Raw genomic sequence first — 14,285 nt, forward strand, 5'->3', positions numbered from 1 at the left:
AGAAGGTATTGAACTTCTTGAGAAAGGAGGCTGAGAGATCTGGACACTGGCAGATGCCAGCCCCAAGGATCTGCACAGGATGCAGCTGGGTGATGGCGGCAGGCCATTCTGGGAGTAGCATAGGGCAGTGGAAAGAATCCAGACTCTGGAATCAAAGGAACTGGGTTCAAATCCCAGTGCTATCTTTATGACCTTAGGCAAATCACAAACTTCTTAGGCCTCATTTGTCATTGCAAAATGAGAGAGTTACATGACCTTGAGCTTTCTTTCAACTCTAGATTTAAGATCCTAAAGTGTTAATGAGGAACAAGAAGGCAGACTCCTTATGCCCGTGGTGTGCAAAGAGGCAAGGAAAGAGAAGACATAAGAGAGCTTCAGAAAGGCTGACTGAAGCTAACATCTTGCTCAAAAATCTGGATTTTTCCCTTGAGCGAAAGAAGATGGAAAGATAAGAGGAAGATAGCTAGGAGAAAGGGGAACAGATTAATGATAACTCAGGGATTGAGGGAACAGTGGAAGAGGAAGGCAAGAAGATAGGGATGATAATGGGTGAGGGAATAGTTCAGGGAGAAAACTTGGAAAAGGGGGATCATTCACCCTTTTTGATGACTCTCAATCACAGAGATCTGGGCAGCAACAGATAGGAATTTGCTAGCCTTAGGGCAGAAGGACCAGCTAATTATAAACATAATAGTCAAGATGGTAACAGAATCAGGAGAACTGTGTTGTAAAGGACGCTTCTAGTCCTAGGTAAGATGTGGCTGTCACCCTCCATCACAGTTATCAGTGAAGGGGTGGTGACATTAGCAATTGGGCAGAGACATGGGCAACTGGGGCCATCTGTCACTATCCAAGGCTTCCTTGGGGCTTGGCCAGTGAAATATAGTTGGGAAGGTCTCTGCCAGCTGTGAGATGCTGTGATTCCCTGGGCAAGAGGTAGTACCTCAAACTGACCTCATGCCCCAATAATCTGATAGTTGTACAAGGTCCCTTTCCAGCTCTAATACTTAAGAATATTATTTACTGAAGTGATTCAGCCTTGATGTTATGGGACAATGCCTTTTTTCCCTAAAAAGGAATTAATTTAGCTGGAAAAGGACAATATAACAAGGAAGAAATCTGGTTAGCAAATGGACAAACTCTAGCGTGGGCAACCTTGTTGAAATGTCAAAATTATAAACGTAGAGACTAGACAACCTCATTATTTTGCCCAACTCCTCTATAGATAGGGGAGAGGTATAAAAGAATGGAAAAACTCAGGCCTCCCACTTCTATGTTTTAGTCTCTTGATATCATTGCAGCAGGCAATTAAAAGGTATAATAAACGGCTGTGTAATTCCAGTTATAGGACAGTGGAAAGAAAACTCTTGGAAACCACACAGGCCTATTAAACTCTAACTGAACTTTAGAAAAAAGCAGTAACACAAGAATAAAGCCCCAAATTGGAATCTGGTGTTAGTCTGAAAGTGCTTAAGCTGTAGAGACCCAGAATCAAAGGTACTGTCTTGGTTAATAATGTGTTAAGTACACACATGGTAAGAAGTCTTCACACAGAGATAGTATCAAAGGAAAGATGCTTATCTTAGGTATCCATGGAAATAACAAGTCACGTTACTCAAGATGAAAAACAGGCTCATGGCCTTAAAAAAGAAAACCAACATGATTCCGTTTATTAGAACTGAATCTGGTCCAAAAACAACTGTATAAAGGGTCACTTTACTGTGGTTTAGCCTATTTAAAGGACTCATCATTTCTTTTTATCATATTTAAAAAGGCAGAGAAGGAAAGCAACATTTACTAAAAAACAAAATAAGCATGTTTTCCTCCTCAGAAAGCCATACAATATAAACGTTATGCCTTTAGAAAAATGCATATATGGCTCACAATTATTTTAAAGTAATCAAGCTATTTGGTATGAATATTCAACATAATCCCTTAGTTAAAAGACCCTTGATATACAGTAGGGCAACATTGGTAAACAAAGCTTCAAATCATATTTCTATCTCACTCCAAGTGCAGGGAAAGGGACAGAGCTGTCCCTCAGACTTAGGGAGTCTCAATATTTAAATGTGTCCAAAATAGGCTCTTTTGGCACTTGCTTCATACATGTGCTTGAAATGGTTAGAGCCCACCTGCCAAGAAGGGAACATCCCACTTTACCCTCACTCTCTTATGCCCCTGGGTTTCTGGATGCATAGAGGAATAAACAATTCCTATGCTATAAAATCCATAATCAGGGATCTTTTGGAATTGGAGCTGAAGTGGGCCAGCCTTCTACCTCATACTTCCTAAATGCCTACAAAGGCACTGAAGTATATAGAGGTTACTAAAGATACGTTATTCTGTTAACAGATTAAAAAAAAAAAAAGAAAAAGAAAAAAGAATGTGCCTTAAGGTTGCCAATAAATGATCAAGTCTAAAGTGAATGAGAATGTGTAATGAATAAAGACAAGCGAATTTGAGTTTTATAAGAGATTGTAGGTTCTGTTTAATAAAGGAAAAACTGTTTTGCCATGTGTTTTATTTTAATAAATGTTTAGGAAATTACAGTTTAAAAACTTCAAATACAGTAAATATATACCATACTTTGATCTCCAATTACATGGACAAACCCGTTTCAAATAAATCCTTCGATAACTGATTATTGTGCAAAAATACTCAGTTTCTGAAAGGGTCTATGGAAAAGTATAAACACAGTTCCGTCAAACTGTGATATGGCTTATTTTAATGATATACTTTTAAACGAAGCCTAAGCTCCCCAAAGCCACTATACCTCTCTTGCCTGCAAAGGTCCTCACATGAACATTCTAATTTTGTGTTGGAATAAATTCAAAACATACTAAAACTATTCTAACTTAACACTATCACAGAAACTGAGAAATTCTCTTGAGTAATTACCAATCTTGTCAAAATTAGACAACTCAAATTTATTGGTCTTAAATTGTACATCTGCAACAGTATGTGGAAAACCTGGCTTGATAAAGCCATCTAATTCAGACTGGCTAGGTTGAGGGCCTGCATGTACCTGAGATGCAGGACCTCAAACAAAGAGATCCCCATAACTCTTTCTCTAGCTCCCATGTCAAGTTCTTGAAAAGAACAGCAAATATTTACAGAATGGAGTCTGTAAGAGATTAGAAGCAGTGGCCGACTGGAGTCACGAGGCAGACTTGCAATAGGAATGAGGTGTATTTTGTCTAGATACAGTGGGCTGAATATATAATTTGAAAACCACAGACTTCACTCCTTTCTTCAACTGCTCGAACAAATTAATCAAAAAAACAAGGCCCTGGGGCAGCTAGGTGGCACAGTGGATAGAGCTCCAGCCTTGGAGTCATGAGGACCTGAGTTCAAACCCAGCCTCAGACACATAACACTCACTAGCTGTGTGATCCTGGGCAAGTCACTTAATGCTACTGCCCCATTAAAAAAAAAAAAGATAAAAAAACCAGGCCCCACAATGAAGCCCACAGCTACCCATATTGCATCTGAGGAGATGCCTCTGTCCAGTTATGACTGACGCTCATTTGGCTCTCCTGGTGGTCAAGTGCAATTAAATAAATGGCATTCATCCCTTGGTCTGATTGTCCTGCATGTCAGAAATATGCTTGAGTTCAACATTTTAATTGTCTACAACACATCAAGGGTTCCAAACTTGTTAGGAAGGACTTGCTCCACAGCAATTTTTTGATAGATACCCACGATTTTTATCAGACTAGAGAGCTCCGCTCCTGTCATGGAAAATGCCTTCCATTTATGTAACTCAGCGGTAGTTTAGAGTTTTAGAAAGCTGCCTGGGGGCAGTGAAAGTTCAAGTGATTTGCCTATAGTCATGTCACTAGAACATGTCAGAATGAGGACTTTTCTAGGTAATTTAGAAGAACCAATAAATATATTGGGGTGATTGGGAATTTGGAAAATTATATATATATACACACACACATATATTCATAACTGAATTTAATAGTGAACCAGTTCTGTCTTCCAAATAAACACACATTGGTTATTTGTTTTCTAAAAATAACTCTTCACAATCCGTCAATCCAAGCACACCTGCACTACTGAGGAAGTCCACTACTCACAGGTAATGTGCACTGGAAATACTGGGCCAGAATTCCACCTAACCTGGAAACCCATTTCTAATACTGGCGTTAAGGCTGTGAAAGACACAATGGGGAGGAAATATCTTCTCTCAATCTCCGGTGTCTCAGAAAGTGCATAGACTGTGTCCAAGTCTATCCTGCGAAAAAAATCCACGAAAGACTTTTAGACTTGAGGGGCTTGAAGGGGCCAGGCAAGAGCCCTGCAGGAAAGGAGATGTTGAGAAGCAAAAAAGTGATACTAGAAAACTGTCCTTCTGAAGATGGCAGCCTTCAGAAGGTCCAAAGATCCAAAGAAAAGTGAGAAGAATGGAAAAGACAATTCAGCGATGGGGCAAAGAAACAATACAATACACAGTTCTTCAAAAACATGTAGTTTTACACGAAAATGATGACTATAGCATGACAGTCACAGGAACACTTACAGAAATTACAGCATGGGCAGCTAGGCGGCGCAGTGGATAGAGCACTGGCTCTAGATTCAGGAGAACCTGAGTTCAAATATGACCTCAGACACATAACACTTACTAGCTGTGTGACCTGGGCAAGTCACTTAACCCCATCGCCTAGCAAAAAAAAAAAAAAAAGAAAAAAGGAAATTACAGCAGCCCTGTCCTTCAAAGCCCTCAGAAACATGCCCCACTATACTTTAGACACACCTCCATCTTACATACTAATAAAAAGCATCATGAAACAAAAAATACCTTACTCAAAACATTAGGCCTGTTCTGAACTATAGAAATTATGTTCAAAGACAGTCCCAAACCCCAGGATATGCAATAAATTAGATCAAAATAAGACAATCTTCTCAACACTGTGTGGATCCAACTTAGCCACTGCACTGCAAGGCCAATCTGAACTGCACGTTATCTAGCTTAGGAGGGCATATCCAGACGTTGCCCCATTCAAATAAATTCCCCAATATTCTACCTGATGTGGGTTGTCGTTGCATACCTCACTTAAACTCGTTAATTTACCTTCTCAAAGCAAGCTTTTCTATGTGACAGAAAGTCACCATCCTATGATATGAATTAATAAAATGCACAGTCCTTGTATGCAAAAAAGGGTTACAGAAGAATTTTAAGTGTGCTCTGATTTAGGCAGTTATCAAGATTCAGATTTACAAAACAAAGTAGGTGATTTCCAATTTCACAAAAAATTCACAATAGGATTCTTTCATACAGCAAGACTCCTCAATGTATTTTGTAAGTCCTTATCCCCACCTCTTTCAAGAGCAAATCCACTATGAAAAGCCAGATACTCCTAAGGAGGTTAAAAGGAAGACTAAGATAAAGCAGTACGAGCAACATAGGTGGGACAGAGGATGGCACCACATTTTATCAAAAAAAGTCACTCGATGCAGGTGGAAACGCCATGCAGCATGGTACATATAGCTCCCACTGTACAACTGTTTGTTCAAATACTCTCTGGTTACCACTATCTGCCTTCCATATGCAGGAATACCCCCAATTTGTACAGTTTAATATAAATATATTAATATATAGTTAATTTCTATTGACAGGCCTCACATTCTGAAACCATCTGTCCCTAAACCATACTTTGGAATTTGGAGTTTGTTTAAAGTAATATTCTAGTTAAGATAAGAGTTTTCTAATCTTTGTTCCTAGAGGGAATCTCTATGGCTAGGATTTGAGATCTAACTTCACTAGGAGCTGATTACCTTAGAACCTGGTACTCTGAAAGTATAGTACTTCTCCCAAACGCAACTGGATTGCTAATATAGATTCTCATAAGGCCAGGTGCTTAGCCCAGTACCTGGAACATAGCCAGGTGCTGGATAAATGCTTATTTCCTTTCCTATTTACTTCCAGTAGCTAGAAGTTTGGTCATCTGTGATTGCCTCCCTGACCCAATTCTCAACATGTGTCACAGACAAGCAACACTCCTTGTGAATTCTGAACAAACAACAACCCTCACCTTCAATTTCTGATTAAACCCAAGCCATAATCAGACTTGCCTTCAGTTTCGTACTCTTCAATGTTTCCCTTTTTCCTGACTCAAAGCTATCACCTGAGTGCTTCCAAAAACATGCAACTTGGCTGTGATCTTCACAAAGTTACTTTTCCCACAGTGCTCATTTTGGCATTTTTGCTGTGGCAATACCAAAACACAACTTCGAGGCATCTGTCTACCACGGCGAATCCCTGATTTTTTAACATATTGGCCTATATTACAAAGACAGACCCAAATTCTGGGAGAATGTGGTTATTAATCTGTGTAGGTAGGGAGAGTGAGTGCGCAAAGCTGAGCCTCACAGAGTTTTATTTTGAAAGGGCCATTAGACAGGTTATATACTTACCCCATGTTAAAGCAGGTAGGAGCCAAACAAATGGGATATATAGAATTAAAAGGAGCAGCAAATTACTGGTTCAGTTTTTACCTTCAGCCAAATTTAACTCACTTATTAACAAAACAGTTTAGTTAGTATAGGTTCTGGAAACTTTCAGCACCATCCTCCTGTCCCTTATTTCAAATTAAATGATCACAGTTTGAAATGATAATTTCCCTAATGCAGAATAACACTGGAAATATTTCCTAAATGACTTTAATGACAACAACCAACAAATCATGTTAAAGTGTGTTTGGAAGAAGACAAATATTAAAACGTAGTATGCCTTCAGATTCAAAGCCCTGTTTCTAACATCTGGAAAAAATAAAGTTATACGGCAGAAACAGACCAATGACATCCTGAATTATTTATAAAGGAAAACATTTATGAAACACTTGGGAATATGCATTTGCTTCTATTTTTTGATATTTTCCAGAACTTCCTAAAACCTTGAGAATTTTTTTAAATGACCCCAGTTTATTCCACTGAGCCAACATAGTTTTAAAAATTTAGTGCTTTAACCTTTTTTTTTTGATGCTCAAAGTAATTTGGCTTTTAAATGTTTCCTTTTTAAAAAAAAGGCAAGTATGAATTCTGGGTTCTTCCTTGAAAGCTGATGTGTTACATTACGTGATACGATTAACAAAGGGAATCTTTAAGCTTTGTCTACGAGGTATCTGCAGAGTCGCATCCCATTCTGTAAACAATATTTTGGTAACATCCCTGTCTGAAAATCATAGCAAAACGATCATTTAATGTTGACCTCTCCCAGGCTACATGTTGTCGAGGCTCTTCTGAGGGCCTACAACAGAGTCCTCGTGGACCGTGTTCCTTCTTGACGCCAGGGACCCCGTCGCTCACTCGTATGGTCACTTATTGCCGCTCGCTGGTGTCTGCACAATAAATAAGGCTGTCGTTCCCCAAGCTCGGGATTAGGCACTGGCACCACGGCAAGCTCCGCAGGTTTTGCTGGCTTCTCGCCGGTAACTCTGAAGCTGGACGGAGCATTTGTAGACCCCAAAAGTGTTTATTAGCAGGTGCCTGGCCTCCGACTGCACTGCTTCCCATTCAGGTGAACTGCCAGGGGCTACAACAGCAAGAAGGGGAAACTCGGTTGGTGTCGCTCGCTAATGATGACTTGTCACACGTTAACGAATGAACACACAGGGGAGACAAAAGTCAAAGGCAGTACAACTTTGCTTTCTGGGAGGAAGAGTGCTTTGTAACAGGAAAATACTATACACAGCAGTAGGAGTGAAAATAGTGATAACATACATTTATTATATATTAATTAAATACATTAATACAAACATGCAGCATTTAACATTGAATACTACATATTTAGCGACAGCACACTATTTTTAGTGCGTGTGTGTATCATATGTATATGTACATATGTACAGAGCAGTACACACATAGCTATACACACACACACACACACACACACATACATACACACTGCTTTATACACATATATACACACCTTCCTATTGTTATTACTCCTACTCAGGGTCACGTCCATAAAGAGCTCTGATTTATCTGTTATTTATTTTCCACCCTCGTCATTGCGGCAGACTGCTTATGATTTAGAATCGTGTATGTGCAGCTAGGTGTCACAGCAGATAACAGGGGCTGTACTCGAAGTGAGAGAGACCCAAGTTTGAATGCTGCCTCAGACACTTACTAGCTGTGTAACTCTGGGCAGGTCACTCAATCTGTCTGCCTCAGTTTCCTCATTTGCAAAGTAGGGATAATGGTAGCACCTACCTTCCAGGGTTGTTGTGAGGGTCAGATGAGATGACATTTGGAAAGAGCTTTTCAAACCCTGAAGTGCTACATAAATGCTAACTGTCGTTGTTATCTCTCAAGTAAGACCAACCAAAACAACAGAAACAACCAGGCACAACTTCAACAACATAAACGGGAGAACAAAAGCAAACTTATGGCAATTAACTATTATAATGACTAGGCTTGTCCCCATCCCCCACCTCCATGGTGGAGAAAAAGCATCAGCTTTTATTGTAGAGATGGGGGGGGGAAATTACAGGGATGGAATGTCACACACACTCAGATAATGCCAATGTATTGTTTGGCTTTGCTAAACCTTTTCTTCCCTTCTTCTTTTCAAAATTGTTCTTGTAAGGGAAGGAGATGGGAATGTATTTGGAAATTAATTTTAAATAAAAACAAAAGGCAAAACAATTGAAAAAATAATGTCAGTTTACTGGGGCATCTAGATGGCAGAAGGGATAGAGCACTGGCCCTATAATCAAGAGGACTTGAGTTTAAATCCAGCCTCAGACACTTACTAGCTATGAGACCCTGGGCAAGTTACTTAACCCCAACTGCCTCCAAAAAAGGAAGGAAGAAAGGAAGGAAAGAAGAAAAGAAGGAAGGAAAGAAGTCAGTTTACGAAATTAGAATATTTAACCACTTTGACCCCTTCTATTAATATTCTTATTCTCTTATTCTACTAATACTCTTATTCTCCCCTTCTATTCCTTGGACTATGTTGAAAGGACTGGAGAACAGGAAGGAGCCTGACGGAGAACAGGAAGGAGCCTGAATCCAACCTTCCTAATTCCACGTCCAATATTTTCATCTACCAACCCACCCTACCGAATCCACATCCCTGAGACTGTTTAATGCTCTACCAATCAAACTAGCTGATCAGTTATATCACTGTAGATTATCTACATTTAAAAAAATATAGAATGCATCTGGTTTTTAAATCAATTTAGAAAGGAGAATGTATTTAAATAGTCAGAGATTTAGCATCACCTTATCATTACAACTTCACCTCATACTAAATTAGATTTCAGATCTCATCGGTAAGAGTATTCTTCCTGCCAGTGTATAATGTACTGAAATGGCAAAATTACACCAAAAGAAAAAATCTCAATTTGAGGATCTAAGTGGTTCCCCCCAATTAAACTTTTTAAAAAATATTTTGAATCTAATGCCAAGTAAGGTAAGCATTTCTGCATGCAAGGCAGGTCAGAAAAAGGATGGTATATGCTGTTGTGAACCTATACCACGTAAAGCAAGCTTCTCTCCCTCAAATATACAACAAATTCAATATGTTTTAACAATACTTTGAAAGCTATCCTGATTGTTTCTAAATGACATTCCTTCTGTTCTTCTTCTGTGCATTTAAATACATATTTCCCTGATGCTTTCTTTTTTTTTATCCCCCCCTTCCCCATTTTGGTAATCCCTATCACTACGCCATTCTGAGATTAAAAGAAAAACAAACCCTTCAATCAAATACGAATAAACAAAAAAAAAGGAAGAAATAAAGAAAAGGAAAGAAGGAAGAAAGGAAAGAAGGAAAGAGGGAAGAGCAAAAGAAAAAAAGAATGAATGAGAGAAAGAGAAACAATAGTTATAACTGAAAATGTCCCAGTCTTGATTTCATTACCTCACTGTCAGGAGAAGGGCAGCATGTTTCCTCACTGGTCTCCCCCTTCTTTTCTAATCTATATCTAGTCTCAATCTATAGCCATTATTTGAAAACCTAAAACCGAGAACATCAGCTTTGATGATACAGAAAATCAGGGCAAACATATCCAAAATGTGTTTTCATCTTCAGATTTAAAACAGTAACATTTCTTGGTACATTGGCCTGCACCAAAAGCGTTCTATTACAAACTAAACACTGATTCACCCTGAAGCCTCACTCCCCAACTCCACTTCCTCAAATGTGTCCGTCATTGTTTGAGCGTTGCCCCCTCCATTAGTCCGTGAGCTCCTTAAAAGTCGGGTCTGTCTTTTGCCTTTTTCTCCCCAGTGCTTAGCACAGGACACAGTACATAGTAGGCACTTAATAAATGCTGGTTGACAGACTCATCTGCTTTCCAATTATAGTGACATAAAGGATCACAAAAACCTCTCCTGTCATATCATGGGAGCAACTTACCTAGCTGTAAGTGGACGATGGCAGCTGTTTTTCCTGAAGTGAGAGACCAAAGATTTATATCTTCTACTGAGTGAACGTCTTCTATTTTCAGCAAAGCTTCTTTGATATAATCTACATTTAAATGACTTGGCACTCCTACAAGTTCAGAATGTTTTATAAGACGTTAGCTTATGAGGAAAAAAAAATGGCCCTAGCAACACTAGATCACACACACACAGACACACACACCACACACACACACTCACTCTAAAAAGTTACAAGAATGCTTAAATTTATTTTTCTAGCAGTAAAGCAAGGATGTAATAAATACAATGAAACTACAAAATCTGTCTTCAGATAAAAAGTTCCCAGCCCATAGAAAACTACTAAAAGACCAAGAAAGATTACTGGGAAGAAAATACAAAGACACTAAGTAAGGATTAAAATTGACAGTGACTGACTCTGATAAAACATGGGCAGCATTTGAAACTCCCCCGAAATAACAGAGGGAATAACTGACTACAGTTTGCTAGAAAATTAGTAGAGACAGGCTTGGTTTGAAAGAAATCTAAGAAGCAGCAATAGGACAAATCACAAAGAAGGCTCCAAGGCAAGCTAATGTTTTAAAAACTGTCCTAGGTTTTATACTGTAAGCTTACATTTAAGCACACAATTTACCATTAAACCTAACGCACCATAATTCAAACATAAAGTGCCTGTGTGCCTGACATTCTGCTAAGTGCTAGAAGCACACAAAGTTGAGATAAGACGCAGTTTGTGCTCTTGTGTTTGTCTTATGGGCTAGTAGGGAGAGATATGACATAAATAACTATCATACAAAACAATACATTAAGTGTGTGAGAAAGATGTAAATGAAGTGTTATGTGAGGATCAAGTAGAAAAAGGTCATTGCCAATTGGGGCTTGGGGCAGAGAAGAAATTAATGAAGGTGACATTTGAGTGAAAACCCTTGATGTGTGGGGACAGGGAGTAGCCCTAATTCATTGTGGCTATATGGAGCAGTATGAGATGAAGTTACATTAGTATCATTAGATCATGGAAGATTTTTGAATGTCACCAACACTCACTGCCTCTACTTCCTGTCCTCTTCGCTAAACCCTCTGTAACATGGCTTCAGACTCCATCACTCGGCTAAAACTGCTTTCTCCAAAATTACCAATGATCTCACCTACCAAAACCAAAGGCCTTTTCTCAATCCTCATCCTCTTGGACTTCTCCGCAGACGTGGCAGTACCGAATGTCCTCTTTTGAATATTCTCTCCCTACTCTGGGTTTTCATGACACTGTTCTCTTGGTTTTCCTTCTACCTGTCTGACTGTTCCTCCTGAAGTCTCCTTTGCAGGATCATTATCCACGTCATGCTCATTAACTGGGGATACCTGAAGGCTCTGTTCTGGGCCCTCTCACTTTCTTTCTCTGTCGCCTCGATCTTAGTGACCACATCAGCCCCCATGATGACCATCTCTATGTACGTGTCTTCCTTATCTATACTTCTAGCCCTAGAGTCTCCTTAGCTCTGGCCTCACATTACCAACTGCCCAAAGGAATGTCCTATTGGCATCTCATACTCAACATGTCCAAAACCTTTTTCCCCAAACCCCTCCTTCCCTTCTGAATTTCTCTACTGCTATCAAATGCTCCAAAATCCTTCCAGTCACTCAGGTTTGCAAGCCTGGTGTCATCTTTAACTCTTTACTAAACCCACAGATCCAATCACAGCTGCCGAATCTTGCCTATTTCTGTCTGCACAATGTTTCTTGGATCCTCCGTCTTTCCTCTTCTCACAGAGTAACTGCCCTACTTTAAGTACTCATCACTTCTTGCCCGTTCTACTGCAACAGCTTCCTAAACCAGTAGGTTGCCCTCCCAACTCCAATCTACCCTCCACACAGCTATCAAAATGATTTTTCTAAAGCGTAGGCCTGATCATGTCAACCTTCTTACCTAATAAGACCCAGCAGCAAACTATCACTTCTCAGCTTATTGAAAATAAACCCCTTTGTTGGGTATGTGAAGCTCTTCCATGCATTCTACGGCACAACCAATACTAGCTATCTGGCTGTTCTTCACATGACACTCAATCTCTCGTTGTTATGCCTTCGCGACTGGCTGTCCCAATGCCTTAGATGTTCTCCCTTCCTCCTCTCTTCTTGGAATCCCTGATTTTCTTAAAAACGAGAATCATGTACCCTTTCAGGAGGCCTTTGCTCATTCTTCTAGCTGCTAGAGCCTCCCAGAATGAATGAACAGCTTAAATACTTACTGACATTGAAAGCACCGTGCTAAGTGCTAGGAACACAAAGAGCAAGGTCAGTCCCTGTCCTCAAGAAGCTCACATTCTAAAGGGGGAGACAACCTGTACGGAAGGTTTCAGCTGCAAGTCAGACGGAAAAGCTCCATGATTCCTGGGGTATAGCGACAAAGGAGACAGAAACGCCTCTTCTTGAAGGTCACTATTCCAGGGCTCTTTGGTGCAGGGTTCTCGGGCTGTCTCTCATCATCAGGGTCTGAAGAGACATGGTGGTCAAGGTGGTGGAGGTTGTCAGACATGCCTAGCACATGCTGCCTCCTGTCCCCCCTCGAGGTCCCTCTTGTAAGGTCACCTTGTACCTACTTTCCATGTGTTCTGGATATGCCCCAAAATGTGTCTGCTGTCTCTATAATTAGAATGTAAACTCCTTGAAGGCAAGGATGTTTCACCAAAGCCTAGTACAGGTCTTGGCCCATACTGTGTACTTTCTAAGGGCTTGTTGTTTGATGCCACCCAGAGAAGTCTGACTTTCAATAGGCAATGGGGAATCTGTAGAATCTGGTGGCGTGCTAAAAGTACTGGACATGGAAGTCAGGAAGACCTGAGTTCAAATCCTGCCTCGGACACTTACTTAGCTGTGTGACCCTGGGAAAGTCACTTAACATTTCTTAGCTGCAGTCTCCTGAACTATAAAATGGGGATAATAGCATCTACCACCCAGGCTTCTTGTGAGGATGAAATAAGATATCAGAGCACTTCACAAATCTTACAGTGTTATATAAATGCTAGTTATCATTTACCATCATCTTCCATTTTCTTTGGGTTAGTACATCAGAGCTGATCTGCCACAACCAAGCTCTGGTCTGCATGTATTTCCTTCTTCTGTGGCAATTTCAGATTTTTGTCTTCTGCTTAAACTTTAAGAAATGTAGCTCTATAATCTTTCTCCCCCTTACTTGCCAGAGGAGGTTCCTAAATTATCTCTAAATAAAATGCCTTTCATTATTTCTTTTCAACCTTGAAGCGTTATGAGTGGGTTGGATATATCTTGGCACCTGCCATAGATGCTTAAAACTTGGGGAAGCAAATTAAATTTGCTAAGAGGTTCTTTGTCTATATTCCTCTGGCTTATGTTATATGTACAATTATTTCATTCAGAAATGATGTGAAGATCCTTCAGCAAAGTTTCCAGATTCAAAGATGCAATATTTACCCTGTACTTAAAACATGGATGTCGTCATATCTTTCATAATATTAATTAATCTACTGGAATTATTCAAAATGGCTAACTTGTTACCTTTTTAGGCCTCTTACAACGAAGTTACCATGACCAACAAAATAATAATCTAAGATTTCACTGGTATTTGTACTGCTTCCCTCACCCAGATGGCAACCCAGAAGGGTATGCTTATCTGATCTAGAGTTTGAAGTTATCCCTTGATTTACAGATGAGGAAACTTGAGAACTACAGAAGTTAACAGACTTGCCTGAGATCACACAGGTACCAGGAGTTTGTCAGATGATTTGTCTTTAAGACCTGTGGTCTCTGTTGTATCAGGGGCAGCTAGGTGACTCAGCGGAGAGAGTGCTGGGCCTGAAGTCAGAAAGACTCATCTTCTCCAGTCCTAATCTAGTCTCAGACACTTACTAGCTGCGTGACTCTGG

The 14,285-nt window shown here is 39.9% G+C and overlaps 1 protein-coding gene across 2 annotated transcripts in view; it reads right to left on the reverse strand.

Moving 5' to 3' along the window:
* Positions 1–2,504: 2,504 nt before the first annotated feature.
* Positions 2,505–14,285, reverse strand: part of SLC30A4 (solute carrier family 30 member 4) — a 37,438-nt gene continuing 25,657 nt past the window's right edge. For both annotated transcript variants that reach the window (XM_021009308.2, XM_021009306.2), the window contains 2 exons: positions 10,370–10,504; positions 2,505–7,537 (listed from right to left, as the gene is read on the reverse strand). In XM_021009308.2, the coding sequence (XP_020864967.1) occupies positions 7,383–7,537; positions 10,370–10,504 (290 nt within the window). In that variant the 3' untranslated portion in view covers positions 2,505–7,382. The remainder of the gene's footprint in view (positions 7,538–10,369; positions 10,505–14,285) is intronic.

The sequence above is a fragment of the Phascolarctos cinereus genome, unplaced genomic scaffold, assembly GCF_003287225.1.
Source record: "Phascolarctos cinereus isolate Bilbo 61053 unplaced genomic scaffold, phaCin_HiC Scaffold_3;HRSCAF=262, whole genome shotgun sequence".
Taxonomy (NCBI): Eukaryota; Metazoa; Chordata; class Mammalia; order Diprotodontia; family Phascolarctidae; genus Phascolarctos; species Phascolarctos cinereus.